General features: G+C 42.8%; 5 protein-coding genes across 6 annotated transcripts; 2 read left to right on the top strand and 3 right to left on the bottom strand.

The window, feature by feature from the left end:
* Nucleotides 1–9: 9 nt before the first annotated feature.
* On the bottom strand, nucleotides 10–2,515 carry LOC132260729 (uncharacterized). Its single transcript, XM_059759039.1, has 3 exons — nucleotides 2,323–2,515; nucleotides 1,214–2,247; nucleotides 10–1,029 (listed from the first exon to the last, which is right to left on the bottom strand). The coding sequence occupies exons 1-3, from the start codon at nucleotides 2,429–2,431 to the stop codon at nucleotides 274–276; spliced, it is 1,899 nt and encodes a 632-aa protein (XP_059615022.1). The 5' UTR covers nucleotides 2,432–2,515; the 3' UTR covers nucleotides 10–273.
* Nucleotides 2,516–2,621: 106 nt separating this feature from the next.
* Nucleotides 2,622–12,107, top strand: LOC132260727 (sphingosine kinase 2-like). Its single transcript, XM_059759038.1, has 4 exons — nucleotides 2,622–3,614; nucleotides 9,510–9,609; nucleotides 9,677–10,059; nucleotides 10,222–12,107. The coding sequence occupies exons 1-4, from the start codon at nucleotides 2,701–2,703 to the stop codon at nucleotides 10,760–10,762; spliced, it is 1,938 nt and encodes a 645-aa protein (XP_059615021.1). The 5' UTR covers nucleotides 2,622–2,700; the 3' UTR covers nucleotides 10,763–12,107.
* A 139-nt stretch (nucleotides 12,108–12,246) lies between these two features.
* On the top strand, nucleotides 12,247–18,930 carry LOC132260726 (armadillo repeat-containing protein 8-like). 2 transcript variants are annotated; one of them, XM_059759036.1, is made up of 5 exons: nucleotides 12,247–12,380; nucleotides 12,581–12,785; nucleotides 13,027–13,233; nucleotides 13,428–14,916; nucleotides 18,614–18,930. In XM_059759036.1, the coding sequence occupies exons 1-5, from the start codon at nucleotides 12,357–12,359 to the stop codon at nucleotides 18,651–18,653; spliced, it is 1,965 nt and encodes a 654-aa protein (XP_059615019.1). In that variant the 5' UTR covers nucleotides 12,247–12,356; the 3' UTR covers nucleotides 18,654–18,930. The 2 variants fall into 2 exon arrangements, with proteins under 2 accessions (XP_059615019.1, XP_059615020.1); XM_059759037.1 differs by having other exon boundaries at nucleotides 13,431–14,916.
* On the bottom strand, nucleotides 15,515–17,502 carry LOC132260730 (probable cytochrome P450 6a13). Its single transcript, XM_059759040.1, has 5 exons — nucleotides 17,231–17,502; nucleotides 16,938–17,178; nucleotides 16,781–16,876; nucleotides 16,037–16,719; nucleotides 15,515–15,969 (listed from the first exon to the last, which is right to left on the bottom strand). Exons 1-5 carry the CDS (start codon nucleotides 17,407–17,409, stop codon nucleotides 15,684–15,686), a joined length of 1,485 nt encoding a protein of 494 aa, XP_059615023.1. The 5' UTR covers nucleotides 17,410–17,502; the 3' UTR covers nucleotides 15,515–15,683.
* Nucleotides 17,564–18,509, bottom strand: LOC132260734 (trypsin-4-like). Its single transcript, XM_059759049.1, has 2 exons — nucleotides 17,850–18,509; nucleotides 17,564–17,785 (listed from the first exon to the last, which is right to left on the bottom strand). The coding sequence occupies exons 1-2, from the start codon at nucleotides 18,456–18,458 to the stop codon at nucleotides 17,651–17,653; spliced, it is 744 nt and encodes a 247-aa protein (XP_059615032.1). The 5' UTR covers nucleotides 18,459–18,509; the 3' UTR covers nucleotides 17,564–17,650.
* Nucleotides 18,931–20,423: the final 1,493 nt, after the last annotated feature.

Below are 20,423 nucleotides of genomic sequence, written 5' to 3' on the forward strand. Positions count from 1 at the left end.
ACGAGTGTGTTTTGGTTTATAAATCGAATCGTGCAAATTTATTATCAAAAAAAATCCTCACATTGTGATGCGTATAAATGTTCTGGCATAGCGTGAATACAAAAGTATACCAAAAGGTCGCATTATACAGGCTAGAGTAGAGTATACAAAAAAAGAGACTCAAAAAGTGGAATTGGCAATTCTTATCACTAGTAATATCAATGAGGGAGAATGTCGAGTGCTGTGTAGTAATATACTACACGCTGTGCAATCGCCCCTGGCAAGCGCGAATCCTCAGTGCGACTCCTCGAACGTGTGGATGCTCTCCGTAATACTGTCCATGGCATTCACCGGGACCGTGAGGTGCTTGATGGGCGAATCCACGTTGATCTTGTTGATGGTCTCCACCAGGCGACTGTCCACGTGGTGACTGTCGTCGCTCCCGCTGGACGCCGAGTAGTTCTCCACGGACACTTTATTGCACCAGCGCACGGTCTTCCTCGCTCCGGCGGCTGCCTCCTTGGCACTGGACTTGCTTCCGTCGTCCGCCAGAGCCGAGTGGTTCTCATGAATATACAGATCGTCCGTGGCAGAGGCCGTCGTAGTGACGAAGAAGCTGCTGTTCAGCACTGTGGAGTTGTCATGGATGTTCGCGTCGATGTCTTGCAAGTAGTTTCGCCAGTGCTTCATTCCCCTGTTGCTCCTGTTGATGTTCACCACGCACATGTTCTCATAGTCCCTCGTGCTCAGCAATTCGTTGCTGCTGAAGCTGTGCGTGTCGATGAAGCTGGACAGGATCTGGTCTTGCAGCTTCAGATTCTGTATGGTCAGCTGATTCTTCTTGATTCGCTCCTGGAATATGATCTGATTCTCATAGATTGCCGCATCGATGTTCTCCAGAATTGAGCTCTGTGTGCTCTCGTCCACAACCTCGGGAAACACCTCGAGGAGTTTGCTGCTATCTAACTCTCCGCTGTCTGTTGATGGATTCACGATGCTATCTTCCTGTCCAGTATTCAACTCTATCAGGCTCTTGGCCAGAATGTCCACCTGAAAGTATTTCACATTGGGAAATATGTGTTATTCAACTCTGGATGCCAATTGCGCGGCTTTTATGAAATTGTTTTTTTTTGACGCAATCGTAGAATTACATATTAATTTCTTCAAAATTGGCCAAAAAGCGAGTTTATTTGTGCAGCAGACTGTAAAATGGAAATGAGATTATTGTACTCACCTGTTCAGCTGAGAGATTCTCATTCATGATGTCCACCAAGTGCAGCATTTCCTGGGATGAGCAGATGCCCTTACGCTTGAGGACAAAATTGCCCTGACCCTCGGCGATTGGAGTGCTTGACTTCGTCGCCTTGTCTGATGATTCCGTAAGCTTGTCCGTCGAGTGGTATTTCTTGAGTGTATCACAACTGCTGGACAAATCCTTCTCCAGCTTCGTCCAGTTGTTCGCCTCCTTGATGTTAGTCTGCACTGGAAATTTCTCCGTCACGATGCTATCGTCAATCTCGCAAAAGACTGTGGACTGGTTCTGACCATAAAGATCAAAATCATCCCTCTCATAGATGGGCTTTCGCTTGTTGAAGCTGAAGATCTTATTCTTCTCAACATTCTTCGGCGCCAGCTTCTTTGCCATGAGATTCTTGTCGTCTGTGCTGTACAGTGGCTTCTCGAAATCCTTGAAGTTCTCCCTCAGCGTGGCCACACTTCTGCCCTGCTGATTCGACTCGCTGCCCTCCACTGACGCGGAGAGATTATCAATGATCCTTGGAGCTGTGCTGCAATTTCCCAGCTCAGCGACTACGGAATCCTCATTGTAGCGCTTGATCAGGTAGAAGAAGTGGATGAACATGTGCCAGAGAAAGGAGAAGCCCGAGAGACCAGCTGACACGCCAGTGATGACACATTTGTACTTTCGATGGATGATCAGGAAGGACTGGAAGATGAACTGGGGACAATACTGCAGCACAGAATTCACCGTCTGTATGGCATTCACTTCACGGATCTTGTATCTTATCACGTCCACCTCCTGGATGGGGCCCTTTTCAATCTTCCGTAGGATGTTGTGATACCTGAACGGTATTCCCATGAGACAGAGATGCCAGAACACTGCGTTTCCGGACATTCGCTGCTCTTCTGACCGCAGCAGAACTAGCGAATAAATTTGGCACAGAATTTGTGGCACGACAATTATGGTGAGTGTCACCGTGGCCCATTGCAGCTGATTCTCGTGAATGTAGTAGGTAACAAGGCACAGATCTGCAAAAGACAGGCAGGGGCCCCAAATAAACAACGGTGAGAGGTTATGAGGGTGTGGGGGCGCTTTGAGCTCACCTGTTACGAGTTCGGTGACAAATATTAAGGCACTGAACCAGATGAAGTATGTCTCGATGGAGTAGTGAATGATATTGGCACGATTTACCTTGTTTTCCTCATGGTTCATCTTAAAAAAAGAAGATACAGAAAACCCCTGAAGCGTTGGGGCTCTGCGACTGCAACGCCTGCGGTGACGGGGTATCTGAACTCGCGCTCTTTCACCCAAGTTGCTGAGGTGTGCTGTGCGGTGGCGCTGATTGCGTAGCACAGTCTCGTTTGCATCTTTTCGGGAGCGTTCGCTGGTGGTTTTCGCAGTCAGTCGAGCCCCAATCTCCGGAGAGTGGTCAAGTGGTGTCCAATTATGGGTGAGTAGTGTGGCGAGAAGCAGTGTGCACAATGAGTATCTACACGGGTGACTCGATAAAGTTGCAAGACTACACAACGGTGGAGCACAGTGCATCCCCTGTGAATGAGCAGTTGAGTGAAAAGGGCAGCGAAAGGGTGTTTCTGGCGGAGACCTTCTATATCACCTCCAAGAAGAACACAGTGTTTCAGGTGCGCCTCTCAGAGAAGGGGCTGTGCCTGCGAAAGGAGTCCAGCAGCGGCGTGAAGGAGCAGACGATTCTCCTGGCCGACATCATCGGCTGTCGCTGCCTGCGCAGCAAGAGACGCGGCCACGGAGGATCAGCGTGTGCCTGCTCCGCCCTGCCGGGTCCCGCGCAACTCAAGGTGGTGGAGGCCAACTCGGGCGAACAGGACGAGTCGGACGCCAGTGCATATCTCTACATCTACGCTTACATCTTAAAGCGCTCTCGACGCGGCGGACGTCGCGAACGCACCACCATCACGCTCAGATTCCGCTCCTTCGACAAGTACGATGACAACAATCGCGAGGCCCAAAAGTGGCGCACAGCCATCAAGGCGCTGATCAATGACGAAGTCCCCAAGACGCCCACTTACACGCCTTCCGACGCCCGCAAGATGCTGATCATCCTCAATCCAAAGTCGGGCTCGGGAAAGGCGCGCGAGGTATTTCAGCAGCGCGTGGCGCCCATCTTCGTGGAAGCGGAACTGCCCTTTGAGCTGCACGTCACCAAGAGGGCCAACTACGCCCGGGAGTTTGTGCGCACACGGGACATCTTCGCCTTCCGCGGCATCGTGGTGGTCGGCGGAGATGGCATCTACTTCGAGGTGATCAACGGGATGATGGAGCGCCCGGACTGGGAGAGAGCTCTCGAGGAGGTCAGCGTGGGAGTGATTCCATGTGGATCTGGCAATGGATTGGCGAGATCAATCGCCCACAGTTATGGGTGAGTTGCAATTGGCAATTATTTGCGATTCATTGACTTTATAGCTCTAAATTCATTCACACTCAAATCGTCGTATCAAATTAATTGAGCTTGAAGAAATACGAAAAATACCCACCTTTATTGGGAAAGATAAATGCGAATGAATTGGCCAACAAATTGCCCAAGATGACAAATATTCGCGTCGCGCGTGAAAATGCAAATCCGCTATTTTTGCATACTTAATAACTTTGAGTGCTGCTGATTTGCGATTTGCAGAAAAAGTTCGTAGATAAGAAATCGAATAAACCTCTGGTTTTACGTTTTTTCACATTCTTCAATCTCTGTAATTCATGACTATCTCGTCGTTAACCCTTATTCAGTCATAAAGTAATATCATAATCTCCCAAATAAAAAGTATGTTGAAAAGATATGTGGAAGAGGCAATTCCATTGCTTATGCAAATACATTTTCGAATCCCGAATCATTGCTCTATACGTCGAAAAATGTAAAAAAAATTGTATTTATTCACTGATTACTTCTCGTAATTTTGTTGTTCATTGAGTATTTTGAATTGAAAACCAATAAAGAAACGGCTGAGGGTTAAGGTATGTTTGCGACGAAAGAAAAAACAGCTGAATCTGTTTCTAGCTTGAGAACGCCGAACCGCTTATCGGTCTCGTGATAAGGTGATAAGAGAGGGCAACAATGGTCGACTGAGAGGTGTTGTTTATTGCCTGCTTCTCGGTCTATTTCGCGGTGGCGAAGTGATGAAGAAGGATTGAAAAAATGGACTGATTATATTGGAATAATGTGTAATCGATGGGATGTGAAAGAGAGACGCAGAGATATTGGAATTACCGCACTCAAAATCTGGCCGATTTTTTCCCTTCACTACACACGACTCTCGTTAATTTCAATTTGTTTTTATTGCAATTACAATTTCCCATATTTTGCCTGCATATTGAATGTTGCTTTGCTTCTTTTGCTGCCTCAATCAGTGGCTGTTGTTGTTGCACAAGGGCCGAATGTGTGCTCGAGTGACCTGATTATCATTTTTTCAAAGAATGTGGAAATGAGGTGAATGAGGATTTGATGGTCCAGATGAGAGAGAGTTATTGAAAGTATGAGTTTAGCCACAGTCAATTAGGCGAGTCTGTGCTGAGAATTGCTCAGGAATGTTGATTCTATCTCTGGGTATGGTTGTGTTTTGAAGACTTTGCCCCCTCTTGGAGGAGTTTCTAGTTTCTTGGCATGTTTCCAAGGGAATCCACTTGAGAGTTTGTGCTTGCCTCTCAGCTGTTTTCCATGGCAGGAGCGCCGACATAAGGCACTCTCGGACTCTTCATGCTGTGATTTTTAATGAATTTATCAAAGGCTTGCAGAAGAGTCACTCAAATCCCCATGATAAGGCTTGATAAGCATATCTTCTGCGCAATTAGTCGTGTAATTAAATAGAAAATGCAGAACTTTAGAAAAACAGTCGCCAGTTTCTGATCCATTCACTGATATTGGATATTTTCTCCGTCATGTTTGTTGCATGTTAGCAAATATGTTTCAATTAAGGTGGAAAAAAATATGGGGCTGATGTGGGCTGAGTTAGGGAAAAATACAGACACTTTGTATTACACAAGAAAAAAATCAATGAAAAATGTATGAAAACTTTATTTTATTTTATTTTCATTGCTCTTCACAGCACAGTGATGATATAAATAGCTGTTATTGTGATGATAATGACTCACGATGCAGCAATGTACTTTCATTCATACGGGGAAACTGCTGTGGAAAATGTATTTTCCATTGAATGTGAATTATGACCTGTGTTGAAGCATTTGCCAGAAGAGGGGTCACTTTGGATGAGGACAAGTGCAGCGTCGTGGGAAATTATATCATTTTTCCAAAGACATATTCAGGCTTGAACTTGAAATTGGTCCAAGACGATTATGTAGAATTCCTTCGAATCGCACAATTTGTTTTCCGTGTTGAACAATACTATTTCCCGCTTTGTTGTGTAATTTTTCATTATCTAATTAAATAATATGACGGAATCCGGAATCTTGGGGTGTGTTTGGGGGCTTTTTTCGCATTGCACACGCGAAATGTCTCCACAATGTGTTTGCTTTTGAATGATAAATTACACGAAAGCTTTCTTTCTGCCTTTTGCACTCCTTTCACCCTGTTATAAGAGCTGTATTTCTGCCACCAGTCCTTATAATAACCATTTCGTATTTAATCGCTTTTTCATATATAATTGCTTATGTGATCACGAACGTCGTTAAGAAGAAGGAATTGGCGTGATTTGATCCCTTCCAAAAAATGGTGATATTTCCCAAACATTTCCACGGTATTTTGGGAAAAGACTGAGAATATTTAGAATAAGGAAATTGTGTTTTAATTAATTATGGAATTGCGTGAAAATGAGATTGTTCCGGATTCGCGGACACTTGTTATCACACCCGAAAAGATTAATCACCAGATATCCTGTCCTTACGGTAATAAATATGTTGACATGTGAATAATAGGAATATTATGTGATTCACATTCATTCACACTACCGAATTCCTAATGAAAATATCATGATAATTTTTCCCTTGGAGAGTTGCTGACGGGAAATTTTTCTTGGCTCTTTGCTTTGTTTCCATTCTCTTAACGATTTTTCTCCTTGTCAAGATTGCCCAAAAGCTTCGCAATATCATTAATTATTCAATCTACAGAGCATCTGAGATAGTGTGGTATTCTTTTGCTGTTCATTCCTGAGATTGTAGATAAAGAGAAAATGAAATTGAGTTAAAGGAAAAGAACTGTCGTAAGTTTAATTTTTAATTATCCAATATGTGGTTATTTTTGTTGACGGATAATCTGAAAGTAAATCATAAAAATTTCAGGCGAGAGTCTGACTTTTGTCTAAGCTATAAATTCATTATTATTTAATTGTGTTGTGTAGACTAAGGAATAGGAATAGTTTGCTAGCCATCGACTGAAATGATAGATGAATTGACGTTACTTAGACAGGATATAAGTATTTCTTTTATTCAGTAATATCTTTCTTTCTTTTTACATAATGAAAGCCAGCAGTCTGGCCTTCGATAGATCTTCAGTGACTGAAGAGACGGTATTTATTGAAATAACATCGATTTATTACAACAATGCTTTTGTATAGCTTGTTCCGGTTGCTGATTTTTTATGCACGATGTCTAATTTTAGGAATTATATGGTGAGAACATTTTCTTATCCTGATTACAGCGCATTTAAGCTGAGGTTTTCCAAAGTGGCTTCTCAGCATCTACAAATATTTGACGTCATGTACATTTCTTCTTGTGAGTTTATTTATCTTTCTCCTCCACAGAAGCGCACGGAAAAAAACGAAAATCAGATAAGCGCGCAAAAAGTCATTTTTTCATCGATTGAATCACATTTTTCCGTGTGAACGCATTTTTCAAGGTAGATGAGACTCTTCGCGTGTGATCTTTGTCACATTACTTAGTGAGACAATAAGGTTTTTTTTATCTGCGGCCGCCGTTTCGGCATCCGCCACTTCCTCAGAGGTTTGGAGCACGTTGATGTCTTTTTTAGCACCACGACATTTCTTGCCAATGGCTCATAAGATAATTGACTGTGTATACAAAGTGATTTTTCAAGATGAATTTTTGCGCTTGTATTTTATTTTTTTGTAGCAATTGGTGGAAAATCAGCGCTAATTGCTTTATTGTATATTTTTATAATATTATATATTTCCAATGAAAAAAGAGTCATAAAGATGTAAATTCTTGATAATTGTCATGATTAGAATGTTTTCTTGGACCCTGTGTTATTTTGACTGTATCAAAACATCAATTTTCCAGTCTTATCTCATCGCAAAATGAAACTTATTGAAGTGCTGAACGTGGCAAAAAAACACTATGAAGATGGAGTTGGTCTTTTAAAGGTGAATTGTGGCAGTATTTTATATTGAAAATGCAGTTGAACAAGTTGTGTTGTTATGCAATGTTTTTCAAGCAGATGAAATTACAAATTACTCAATTCCTCTCCACAATGTTGTTGTGGCGTTGAGAAGAATTGAAGTTAAATATGGAGATACGGCACTTTTTCGATACTTGCGCTGTAAAAGAACTTTGAATATTGCGTGAAGTCATCGTGATTGAGTGGAAAGATGCCTTTTAAAAAAAAACCTTAATGACAAGAGACGTCTTAAGGTATTGAAAATCATTATTTGCTGGTGTCACTGAGTGACGAGGTGGTTTTCATTCATAAGCATTTGCCAACGAGTAATGACTCGTGCAGATGAGGATTGTTATTTAATTATTGCGTCTGTGGGTCACCGAGGGTGGTGATGATGCTTGTGGGATTGTCCAATGGCGTTGATTGTAATTTTCACCGCAATTCCAAGAAGAAATAGCGTGTGGTTATTTACGCACTTAATCATCTTCATTGGCTGACGTCAGACTGTGTATGATTTGAGAGAGAGAGAAAAAAAAGTGTGCAGTATTTCTCCTTCAAAAGTATTTTGCCTGATAAGTTTAAAGGCTGTGCAGAATGGCGTTCAATTGAGATTAGTGCTTCACTATGGAAAATGGGACGAGTTTATTTGGTCGATAGAGAGGATGAGATTAATTGACAAGCATCATTAGGAATTTGATGAAGACTCACGTGGCGGAAATCTAGCGCTATTCATGAGTATGATTACTAGCTTATTATCCATGTTTTTTGCAACTTAAATAGACATGTTCAGAGACATCAAGACACAAACGTGTGAAAAAATATATGAATTACTGATAGTGTATATAGATAAGGTTGAATATTTCAATTTACACTTATAAATTCAGAAAAGACAACAGCAACCTTGACTGAGGTCATGCAATTGAACATTTAAATGTCTCATGATTCATGCTTTTATTCTCAGTGCTGAACATTATTGAAAGTGTTCTGAGAAGATCAATTTTGCTGGATTTCGCTTTTATACTCATCTTTGTGATTGATAAAAGCGTGTATGCAATGTCGTGTATCGATAATTTAAATTCAAAGGAGTGTGAATTAACTTAACTTATGTCAAATTCAAATGAATATGAATAAAGGTATGATTTTTTTTCTAAAAATTCCAATACTTGTTGATGTTAGAAATCCATTTCTCACTTGTTTATCAATCGACCAAAATGATAGCAGCTTATTTCTCGTTAAAAAATGACTGACACATTCAGAGTTGCTTCTCTGACTTCAGCTCCACATAATTGCTAAACTATTAAATTGAGCTGGTGCTTATCTGTATTTCTTCTCTTACATGATTAGAGTGAATTGTTTTGTTGAGCATTGCAGTAATTAAAGTAATGATTGTGCCATGTAAAGTAATTTTTTCTAGAACTGCGAAGGAAATTTTCCACTTTGTTGTAGAGTTTTGTAGAGTTATTGCAATTCTGTTCGAACGCTGCAATGGTGCGGCGATGTTGACATGAGTATAAATATGTGCTTATCTGCAGAAATATTATTCAATATACATACTATAGAGTGGAAACATGATGATAACATCATGCATAATTAGAGGTAATTGCTAATCTAATTTCCATTCGAGCATTAAGGAAATTAATGCGTCACTCTTTTCACCTTAAGCGCCTCTCATTCTGATCATCTTCCAGGGCATTGGGAGTGCTCAAGAACTGAACGAGAGGTCATGACTGTGATCTGTGACCATATTTTCACCCCATCTACATGGTTGTTCAATCAACAATCAAACGCCTCGTGGTGATTAAATGGAAATGTTGCTCACGGTCTAATTAAATTGGTGTAAATGTGGCTGAGTTGGAGAGGGTCACAGGCGGCAATGGGCTGTAATCCAATTAATTGAGAGCAATTTCAGGAGATTTGACTAATAGAGAATACAAATTTTCACTTTCTGACTCATTTCACTTTTCCTCTTTGCTCTTTCAGTGAGCCATACGAGCCGAAACCCGTTCTGGGAGCCAGTCTGACGGTGATTCGCGGACGATCCACAACCATGGACTTGGTGCGCGTGGAGACAAAGAGTCAGGTGAGAGTTTGAGAGTTGATGTCAATTGCTTATTGTTATAGTTTTTCTTTGTCGCCTCCCAAAATAGATTATGTACTCATTCTTATCAATTGGCTGGGGCCTGATATCGGACATCGACATTGAGAGTGAGAGACTCAGAGCCATTGGGGGTCAGCGCTTCACCCTCTGGTCAGTGCATCGATTAATAAGTCTGAGAACGTACCAGGGACGCGTGTCGTACTTGCCGGCCAGTCAGGTGGTCACCAATGGTGTGGAAAAGCAATACGACGGTGGTTTCGGCAGGAATTCTGGCCCGATGATGAGACACAGCTTGAGCTACAACAATGCCCTGGATTGCCCGGATTGCCATGGTGAGGGTGACTGCGAGACTTGTGATACCGGATTTGGGGATGTTCTGTCGCTTGAGACGTCCACCGGACTCGATTCATTCCGTCCACGGCTGGATAGTTGGTGAGAAGCCATTGTATATTGTTTCACTTTCAACATGCAATTTTGTAGACTTGTATCACGCGATAAAAGTGGAGTTCCTCAAGCTCCAGTTAATATTTCTGTGCAGAGAGAATAAAGTGTGAAAATAATGCATTCTTGCATGCGATGCTTTCTGTCTTCCAGGTATTCGGCAACATCCCGCAAGAGTGCTTACTATTCCACGGCGGAGAGCATTTACCAGAGTGTTCACGAGAAGAGCTCGCAGGAGGGAAGCCGAGGTGACGATGAGACGCAGTCGCATCAGATGTTTGGACCGGCTTCGCGAATTCCTGCGCTCACAACTCCTGTGCCGGACACGTGGACGACCATTGAGGGGGAATTTGTGATGGTTCATGCGGCCTATCAGAACCATCTGAGCACCGATTGTCACTTCGCCACGTCCTCAAAGCTGAATGATGGCATCATTTGGCTGTGCATCATTCGCGGTGGCGCTTCGCGGTCACAATTGTTGACCTTCTTGCTGGGACTGAGTTCGGGAACGCACATTCCCAGCACGCAAAGCGAGTACATCAAGATGATCCCTGTCCAGGCGTTTCGGATAGAGCCCACAAGTGGCGGGCCGCCGGGTTGTGTGACTGTTGACGGGGAGAAGGTGGAGTACGGACCCATTCAGGGTGAGATTTACGGAGATATGGCCAATGTGATGGTTCCTGCGCAATCGTAAACTTCCACCGAGAGATTCTGGGTCAATTTTCTATATAGTGTTTACGAAATTATAGACATTATTTAGAGAGATCGCCGAATTCAGGTGATTTGCAATGCAATTGAAGCAATTATCGCATGAAATATTTAACTGTTTAACATGAATGGGAGCTCTCTACTTAATTTCAAGCATTTTGGGTGTCTTTTTGAATACTAAGAAGAGTGTATCTTTATAATGAGGAGAAAGAAAAAAACATTCCGCAACACACACGAGTTATCAGCCAGAAAACTGGCTTTTCTTCCGGCGAGCATGCGGGGGGCAGAGTAAAATCGATAGTGTCATTGGTCGTTTTCTTTTGTACACCATTTTTTACTGCTAAGTAACACTAGGCAAGAGGAATAACAAAGCTAAACTAAAGCAAAGCTCACACATGGGGCTGTGAATATAAATTTTTGGAGAAAATACCATGGAAAATAATCAAATATTTGTTGTTATGTATAAACGGATTACAAGTTTAAAGGCTACTTCAATGTAAGATTAAGGTTGATTGTGAGCTATAATTTACCCTTTGCTTTATTTCATGCTAGGGAGGTTCTTTTTTCTCGGTTAAGCACGTCATATCAGAAGGAGGAGCAGAAAAAAGCGCAACTATGTAAATACACACAAGACATTCAATATCACAAGTTAGTATCGCACTCGTGTTTCATAAATACGATTATACAAGGCAAGAACGTTCAGTCATTACGAAGAGTCATCATTAGACCTAATGATATATGGAAAAAATGTTATTGCAATTCATGTTACCATCAATTTCGATACAAATTGTAAGACCTAAATATCTTAGAATAGTGTGTAAAATATGGTATAGAATAGTGGCTAAAATTCTCTAACTTGGTGAGATTATAGTGAAAGAATAATTGTATAATGAGGTTGTGGAGATCTAAGGGGATCCAATATATTTCTTAAATTCGTTATTTATCATTTGCTATGCCGTTTTTCTGGAAGAAAAATCAGACACATTTGGCCAAGGAAGTGAAATTGCTGAAGAAACGAACTGCCAATTTCGTAAAGCCTAACAAAATTGATAAGTTATGTGAATTTACCTGATATTTCAAACTAATTGTAAATGTATTCGCAAGATAATTGCTTTCGTCTTCTTTTGGTGATTTTCAAGCCCCATCTAAAGTATCTAATTGAGCATTTTATGAGGCAAGGAAGTTTGTGGAGATGCAAGTGAGGAGTTTACTGGTGAATTTCATTATAAACATAGTGATAAATATGCATGTTAAAACGTCCAAGAGGCATACTTTATGTCATTCATCTAGTGGAAGAGAGATTGTTGATGAATTATAGTGAAAAATCAGTAGATTGTGGTTTTATTCCCTTCGCCATCGCTTTCCCTCCAATTTTACCCGGCGCGATCATTTGGCGCCATGCGCCATCTGCAGGTGAGATATTCTAGTGGCGAGAAAAATCACCAGCCCTGCAGGGGAATCTGCAGTTATTCTCCATCCCTTTTGCGTGGTTGCACGGCCGAAACTATTTTTAGGTGGTTTTTACTGAAAAATAGTGTGTATTTAGTGAAAATTCTTCTTTATCATCACTCGCGGGTGCAATGGAGCCTTTTACATGTTTCATGGCAAGTGGAAAAGTCTGTAAAATCAGCCGGAAAGAGTGGAAAATACCGCGTTTCACACGAAGGCACCGCATAACCTCACTTTTTCCGCAATTTGACACTTTCACGGGGTTTTGCGGCCCCAAAACACCCTTTTGAGCCCCTTATCACACTGAAGCGCCCCTGCGTTGTTGTCGCCGGCACTGATGAGTGGTGTTTTGCAGGAATTCCGGTCGTACATCGATGAGCTGTATTCGAATGACTACCAGAAGTGTCAGGAGGCGATGATCTGCCTGAAAAATGCAGTGATCGGGAGTAACAAACAGAAGGCATCTGTGGTGTCTCAGGGAATCGTGCCTAGGCTTATAGCACTCCTCACAGACGAGTCTGTACCCCTGGCGCTACGCTGCGATGCAGGAATTGTCATTGGTGGGTATCTGGTTCCGGCATCGACTGTTGCTTTCCGGCGGGCTATTTTGATGCTTGCCGGTTGGTATCTTATCGGAGAATCTGCCGAAGTGTGTTTAGTGGTGTCTTATTGGTGACTGATTAGGAATTTGATGGATAATTCGTAGGAACTGCAAGATCTATTGAATAGAGCCGAAGTGACCTTGAGGGAGTCACATTGAGTGTTGGCGCCAAAATTCCTAAGATTCCACTGTCTTTGCAGGTTCTCTGGCCAAGGGAGCGAATGACCAGGTGCGTCAGCTGATTCTCTACGGGACGATCCACGTTCTGCTGCAGCTCATCATGAAGAAGAACAGTGAGAAGCAGCTCGTTGAGATCTGCTTGAAATGCCTGAGATCCATTTACCAATATCGCTACGCACCGACAGATGTTCTGCACTCTAATAACGGAACACTCACCTATCTCATAGGTATTTCAGTACTCCTGAAAGGGATGTGCAGTGAGGAGCAATGACCTACCTCATTACTCTTTACGTTATGTCCGTTTAGCGGATTCTGTGCCTCAATTTCAATACAATGGACTTTGCGATTACGTTCTTCCTCACTGTATAATTCCCAGCTGGGCGTTTTGCGATATCTAACCGTGATTTCTTTGGTCCGAAAGCAGATCTAGCATCGCCTAACAGCTCCATCGAGTGCCAATCGTGTATTGCCAACATCCTGGTGCCCATCTGTCACTCGTACATCGAGCAGATGCTGCTGTGCCAGGCCGGGGCGATTCCTCTGCTAGCGCGCCTCATCACCTCCAATCATCTGGTGTTGCAGACGCCAGCGCTCAAGTGCCTGGCCTCCATGTGCTTCACCAATCGCGCAGTATCGGACATCGTCTGCGCCACTAGTCACGACGACGAGATGATTCCCGACATCCTCACGCGGCTGACTTCGCGCTCGCGACCTGTGGAAGTGCAACTCACGGCTGCCAGATGTCTCACGTACCTCCATCGATCGGGTTCTCTGAGCTCTAACGACTCGAGAATTGAGTTCAAGACGCTGCCCTGCCTGGCGCGTCTCTGCACTGAGGAGTTCGACGAAGACACGCGGGCCACGGCGGCGGAGACGCTGGCTTATCTGGCGGAGATAGACTCGGATCTGCAGCGATTGGCGGCAATCAGCAACCACCTGATAAACTCTCTTAACTCCCTGCTGCAGTGCACGTCGGCATTGCCGCGGCAAGGTGCTTTTCGGTGTTTCGCCTCTTTGGGCGCCAACGACGAGGACATCCGGAAGCGGATTATAGAGATGGACGGGCTGATGGAGGAGGTTCTCGCGGGTCTGGGTGATCATTGTCCGGAGGTGCGTCTCGCGGCGGTGCGATGCTTGCACTCGCTGTCGCGATCCGTGCAGCAATTGCGGACGACGTTTCAGGATCACTCCGTGTGGCGCCCACTGATGGCTCTCCTCACCGGCCAGCCGACGAATGAGCTTCTCACCGTGGTCACGTCTACCATCTGTAATCTCCTGCTGGAGTTTTCGCCGGCCAAGGAGCCCATGCTGGAGTCGGGCGCGGTGGAGATGCTGTGCGAACTGACGCGGAATCAGGATCCGGCATTGCGACTGAACGGGAGTTGGGCACTCATGAATATGGCCTTTCAGGCGGAGCAGCACGTGAAGACGAAGATCATCAACACACTGGGCACTGATAGGATTTTCCAATTGCTCGCCGACTCGGACACGCGCGTAATCATGAAGACGCTGGGTCTGCTGAGGAATCTCCTCAGCAACACTCTGCACATCGATAGCATCATGTCAGACCACTCAGAGAAGGTAATGCAGGCGGTGAATCTGGTACTGGACTCGCAACACCCGAGCGAAGTGAAGGAACAAGCGCTGTGTATCATAGGGAATATTGGCGCTGGTGCTCAGGCCACGGACTATGTGATGGAGGATGAGAATACACTGCGAAAGCTGGGGGAGTTTCTCGTGAACAAGGACACGAAGTTGCAGGCGGGCGCGAGATTTGCCATTGGCAATCTTATAAGGAAGAACGATATCACCGCTCCTGCCAGACGCAATAGACTGAAGGAATTGGGAATACTCAATCGATTGGAGGAGTCCAGACGGCAAGAGCTCTTCGGAACGCATGTCTATGATGAGTGAGTACACATCTTGCATTCCTTTAATGCGAGATTATTTATTTTAAATCACGCTCGCATATGAATATGCATGTCTCATTGCAATTTAAGTCATTCCATTCTCCTGTGATGTACATGTGAGCACAATGCTCAGTATTACCGAAAGCTGCATTGGGCTCACCTGCATTCCAATTCGTATAGTTGAGAATATTTCCATTTCTCACCCAACGCCACAAACCGTCCGTTTGGTAGTTATAGCCGCCAATCCAAGTTTCATGCTTGAGCTTCTTGACAACATCAGTAATAATTTTTTGTTCGGTTAGTGTTTCAATTGATGCCAAATTCATTTGGTACCCTTCACAAAATTCCTGTGCGATATTCCATGACAACTTAGAATAAAAAAAACACAAGTTATGGAATATCAATTAAAAAAATATAGTGCAGAATCACCTTAATATTAACGAGAAAATACACTTTTTCCACTCCATAGTAAAAAACAAAACTGCTTTGATAGTATATGAAAGTTTCATAGGAAAATGAGTGTGGAAGAATGGTATAAATTACTATTATAATAGCAAACTGAATTAAATTCATAATTGTAATTGATAACTTTTTGAGAAAAAGCACAAAAGACTGGAACTTGATATAGAATTTTCGTTGAATTTATAGCAAAATGTTTCATACGATAGCATTTTCTTGGAATATTATTTGATTATCTTACATTTTTCTTTACACATAAGACATAGCACATAAGACTAAGGAACGAACTTGATAAGGTTTCATTTTGTTTATTTCCTCTTCTCAAATCTTAGAATTAATCCATTCCGAGATTGTAGTGCCAATGATCTCATGTCCATGGCGAATTGTTGGCAACTTGGAGACTTTTTGATCTTGAAGTGACTTAAGATACTCACAAGAGCCATTTTTGTCTGTAAAATGCCAAATTTCATTCCAATACAAATTCGGGGACCGTCGCCAAAAGGCAAAAAGGTACATTTTGGCCGACTTTGTCGTTCTTCTTCGGTGAATCTGTGTGGATTGAAGATCTCTGGGCAAGGATAGAATTCAGGATCGCTAAAATTTGTAAGAGTTTAATTAGTTTGTCTTATTCTAAAGATTTTGTTTCTTAACTCTGCATTACTTGTGCAGGGAGTAAACAGGAATGAGAACAGTTGTTCCCGGTTGGAGGATCGTTGGTTGCTTCTGTCCAGGCAGTTTGGGCATTTCATATGGCTTTGTGCACACTTTCTTCATCACTGGAAAGAGAGTGTTGACACGTTGAGTCTCTTGAATGACCAAGTCTAGATATTCCATTTCACTTATCGCTTCGTACGAAAGGGTATTTTTGTGTTTCTCTAGAACCCTCTTGATTTCTTCATAGACTTTCTGTTGAATCTCTTCATGGCGAGCAATTTCCCACAAGGCAAAAGACAAAACGGAGCTTGAAGTCTCGAAGCCTTCGACAAAGAGAGACACAGCATGACCTGCAATTTGATTCAGTGATATGCTGAATTTGTCCTGACTGTCCAGCAGAATCTGCAACATATCTTCGCAATCAAGTTCTCTGTGTTGGCGGGATTTCACATTCTCCTTGACCAGTCTTTTTGCCCATTCTGCCACTGGTTTTGGGATGAAAGATACGCGAAAGAGTCGCTCGAAAAATGGCAACAATTGCATTACTGTGAATTTGATGCCCAACCAAAACGATGGTTTGAATAATGTCCTTCCCATTCGTCGAAATTCACTATTTAGATCATCGAAGCAATTGGCTTCCAAGCTAAAAACACATGACGCCACATTTTCAGTTGTGAATTTTGCAGAGAGCTGAAAGAGTGAATGAGAAAGTGAATAAATCACACACAATGAATTGATAAGGAAAACTCACACTTTTCGCCTCGTGATCAGCTTCACTTCCCTCTTGATTGATATATTTAATCAAACTATCGCAAGGTTTCTTCATAAGTGGAAATATTGATTTCATCTGGGAAAAATATGTACATAATCTTTACTAAAAATTCTATCTTGAAATTGAAAAGTCTTACTTTGTTCGTGGTGAACATTGGTGACATTATGGAGCGACTCAATTTCCATTTCTGTTCGTCTGTCTGGAAAAATGGATTTTCTGCTATCATATCGTGGGGATCGTAATTTATTGCTCGTTCATTTGCCAGAAAAGACGTAAAGTCTCTTATTAGAACGTTCTTTATAAGCTCCACATCTCTTATCATGATTGCCGGTGTTAAGACATTGTAGTAACCAATGAAGGGAAGATTGGAGAATTTCCTATAATTGCATTGTCCTAGAGTGGTTGTTTAATACGCACTCGGTGACTTACTTGTACCAGTCGTCCGCTAGCATTCCCAGGTGTTTCTTCTGAGCGATGGCAGGACCAATGTTTCCAGTTAAGATCGAAGGATTTGGTCCCGGAACACCATCTCTCTGCCAATATGAGTAATTCCATTTAAGCAACAGATGCAAAAAAGCACAAATGATGACAATTCCGATGAGAAACATATTTTGCGCACTTCACCGACGATGTGTAGCTCACGAATGTCTCTCATTGAATTCCATCTGGACGGCAGGGTCGTGCAATAATTGAGAATGAAGATTTATCAGAGTCAATTGAAATACATAAACCGGCTGTTTTCTTTGGTGTGCGAATGGAATCTTTTAGATTTCTTATGGTCGGTTTATTTGAACTTTGATCTTAATTATGGCTAATTATACCCAAATCTGTAAGCATTAAGCAAACAGACTAAATATTTGTATGCTCTCGTATGAAACTCCTGATGTCAGGATGGGCGATGTTGGTGTAGACTCCTGGATAGATGGGAGCACCGCATCCCATTCCCCAGCTCACGATGCCCACTAACATGTTCCTGGAATCCGTCTGGAGGGCAAAGGAGGATGAGTTTGGGAAAGAAAGCAGGGCTAGGGAGAAGATAGAGTCTCACCAGTGGTCCACCATTGTCCAGAACACAGATATCCCTGCCAGACTCTCCTGCGCAGATCATTGTCTCTGACACCCTTCCCATGTAGGTTGAGTTGCACACATCCCGGCTAATGATGGGAATTTGGGTGAACTGGAGAACTTCCGAGGGGCTTCCGTCGATATACGTTGCTCCCCAGCCGCTGACGAAGACGCGAGAGGCGGCTAGAGGTTCGGTCGTGGTGAGAGGAATTGGTCTGACGTTGGGGCCTCCCATGATGCCCTCGATTTCGCACACTGCCACGTCCATGTCGTAGACGTAGTCTTGCGAGAAGTCGGGATGGAGGATGATTCGCAGCATTCGGTGGATTTGGCCTCCATTTTCTCGATAGCGCGTCCCGACGCGGACTCTGATGGAGTCCAGCTGCAGACTGTAGACGCAGTGAGCGGCAGTGAGGAACCAATGGTCAGAGATCACAGAACCGGCGCAAACTTGCTCATAATCAACGTATTCGATTGCGCCGATCCAGGGAAATTGCCCGGGTTGGGCATCTTGGCCGCCGGCTATGAATTTCTCAGCGGAAATTTTTCCGATGAAAGGGAGTAAAAAGCACAGTAGAACGAAGTGCTTCATGGTTGAAGATAAACTGATTAGTTGGTCAGCAAAGGGACTCTGATCGCCCAATATCTCTTCCGCGATCGATAGGCTGGGGATTTAGATAGTTGAATCGATAAGATTTGACTTGTTGTCACTCTTTTAACATGCTTTTTACATTTGTTTTTTTGCAGGATCACATCTCTGATCCGCGAGTTTGACTATATGACGTGATGTGGCCAGTGGAGACCATTTCTTGGGAGTTTCTGCGTGAAGGCAAATAATCGAACAGCATCTTCTTCGAACAGCACATTTTTACTTCACTTGTTTATTATTGTAAACTTATGTTTAATTTTTTTTATCTAGTCATGCACCCACAAATCTATCATTATTTCACATATTTTCATCCCATTTGTCCTCTTCTCCCAGTTTAAGAGAAATCACGATCATCACGAATTGTTAGGGAGAGAGTGAAATTAAATAAAAAAAAATGTTCAAATTGTGCGGAAAAAGTTGTAGAATCATGAGTTAGGGAGAGAAATTGGAAATATTGTATTTTCTTCAAGAATATTTTCCATATATTTGTTGTTAAGCGGGAAACTCCCATTTGTGACTGTTTTTATTAGAGGTTTTTACTGTATAATGGATTTCCTTCTTTCACTCCCTCAATAAAATTATCACGCAGTTTCTCTTGCATTTAACATGCATGAAGACACACATAATTTCGCAATAGTCTCTCCGAAAGCATATAAATATGACAAGGAAAAAAATCAATAGGGAATAGTCCAGCGAATATATAGCAATTTAATCTATAGAATTTACAATTTACAGTATATGAAAAAAATGCCAATGATCCGTGAAATATTGCATAACAATGATACTCTCTGGCTTATCAAAAAATCAATGTTTATACACACTTCACTGTTTCGGGAAATCGTAAATTGTTATACATATTTATTGTAGTTTCTGCAAACATTTATGAATTACTTTGTGGCTATAGTAGTTGTGTAACGTTTAGTGATGATGAATATCAGGAGCGAGAAATAGGAATTTACAATATTCACACGACATTCTAAAATGAATGCAAAATATCCCATTATAAATAAACGAATTCATCCTCAAATTTCCAATTTTTCGCATACAATCTTATATAAACTCCGCAATGAGACAATTCAGGCATTAAATTTGATCAGAAGGAAATCCTCAGTGTCTCTTACTCCTCCTGTCATCTCGATCGCTTCCCTTATCCCCGCGTCGACGCTTGTTCAAGGGATTCCGTGGATCGTACACGTCATACCAGTCATCCTGCTTCGTGGCAGCATCTTTGGCCAGCACCGGCAGTTTCTCCTCGAAGTGCAGCTCGTGCGACAGCCAATCGTCGCCCTGGATGTCTGCATCGTTATCTGCTGGCGCTTCAACAGGCGCTTTCTCTGATCGCTTTGCCGTGTCGAGTTTGTCCTTAAACTTGGCGAGAAGAGAGAGCGTGAAACTTTCCCTGGAAGCCCCCTTTCGAGGATGATTCTTCTTCAGGCCATCGTATTTTCCCTTCTCAGACAGATACTCCTCAAGCAGTTCACTCCGCTGCTTCTTATCCTCCTTCACTGTTCGCTCCTTGTCCAGCAATTCACTCTTGCGCTTCCTTTCCTGCTGATATTCCTTCCGCACTTGCAATATCTCCTCCCTGATCCGTTCTCTATGGGCAAGAAAAGACATCATTTGAAAGCTTCCACGGACAAGAGCACTCATACTACTTACGCGTCTTTCTTTCTCTGGGCCTTTCGCTGCTTCTCTTCGTCGAAGAGATCATAATTGTCATCAGAATCTGAGGAGGATTCCTTAGGTTTCTCCGTAGATGTCTTTTTAGTAGATTTCAGCTTGTTTTTCACACTCTCGGCTGCCCTTTTTACCTCCTCCTCATCTCTCTGCAGACTGGAAGATTGTTCGGGCTCTGGTGAGGAGGATCTGTCCCTCTGTTTCTCTACCTTTGCAGTTTCCTTGCTCAAT

This window comes from Phlebotomus argentipes, unplaced genomic scaffold (assembly GCF_947086385.1).
Source record: "Phlebotomus argentipes unplaced genomic scaffold, Phlebotomus argentipes genome assembly scaffold_18, whole genome shotgun sequence".
In the NCBI taxonomy this organism is placed as follows: domain Eukaryota; kingdom Metazoa; phylum Arthropoda; class Insecta; order Diptera; family Psychodidae; genus Phlebotomus; species Phlebotomus argentipes.

Coding starts and splice junctions, on each gene's coding strand:
- LOC132260726 (XM_059759036.1), top strand. CDS start 12,357: ATGGAGCCTTTTACATGTTTCATG. Junction 12,381..12,580: donor AGCCTTTTACATGTTTCATG/GCAAGTGGAAAA, acceptor GGTGTTTTGCAG/GAATTCCGGTCGTACATCGA. Junction 14,917..18,613: donor GGAACGCATGTCTATGATGA/GTGAGTACACAT, acceptor GTTTTTTTGCAG/GATCACATCTCTGATCCGCG.
- LOC132260729 (XM_059759039.1), bottom strand. CDS start 2,431: ATGAACCATGAGGAAAACAAGGTAAATCGTGCCAATATCATTCACTAC. Junction 2,248..2,322: donor TGTCACCGAACTCGTAACAG/GTGAGCTCAAAG, acceptor TGTCTTTTGCAG/ATCTGTGCCTTGTTACCTAC. Junction 1,030..1,213: donor AGAATCTCTCAGCTGAACAG/GTGAGTACAATA, acceptor AAATACTTTCAG/GTGGACATTCTGGCCAAGAG.
- LOC132260734 (XM_059759049.1), bottom strand. CDS start 18,458: ATGAAGCACTTCGTTCTACTGTGCTTTTTACTCCCTTTCATCGGAAAA. Junction 17,786..17,849: donor TGGACAATGGTGGACCACTG/GTGAGACTCTAT, acceptor TTTGCCCTCCAG/ACGGATTCCAGGAACATGTT.
- LOC132260727 (XM_059759038.1), top strand. CDS start 2,701: ATGAGTATCTACACGGGTGACTCGATAAAGTTGCAAGACTACACAACG. Junction 9,610..9,676: donor GCGTGGAGACAAAGAGTCAG/GTGAGAGTTTGA, acceptor CTCCCAAAATAG/ATTATGTACTCATTCTTATC. Junction 10,060..10,221: donor CGTCCACGGCTGGATAGTTG/GTGAGAAGCCAT, acceptor TCTGTCTTCCAG/GTATTCGGCAACATCCCGCA.
- LOC132260730 (XM_059759040.1), bottom strand. CDS start 17,409: ATGTTTCTCATCGGAATTGTCATCATTTGTGCTTTTTTGCATCTGTTG. Junction 17,179..17,230: donor CTAGCGGACGACTGGTACAA/GTAAGTCACCGA, acceptor ATGCAATTATAG/GAAATTCTCCAATCTTCCCT. Junction 16,720..16,780: donor CTGATCACGAGGCGAAAAGT/GTGAGTTTTCCT, acceptor TCACTCTTTCAG/CTCTCTGCAAAATTCACAAC.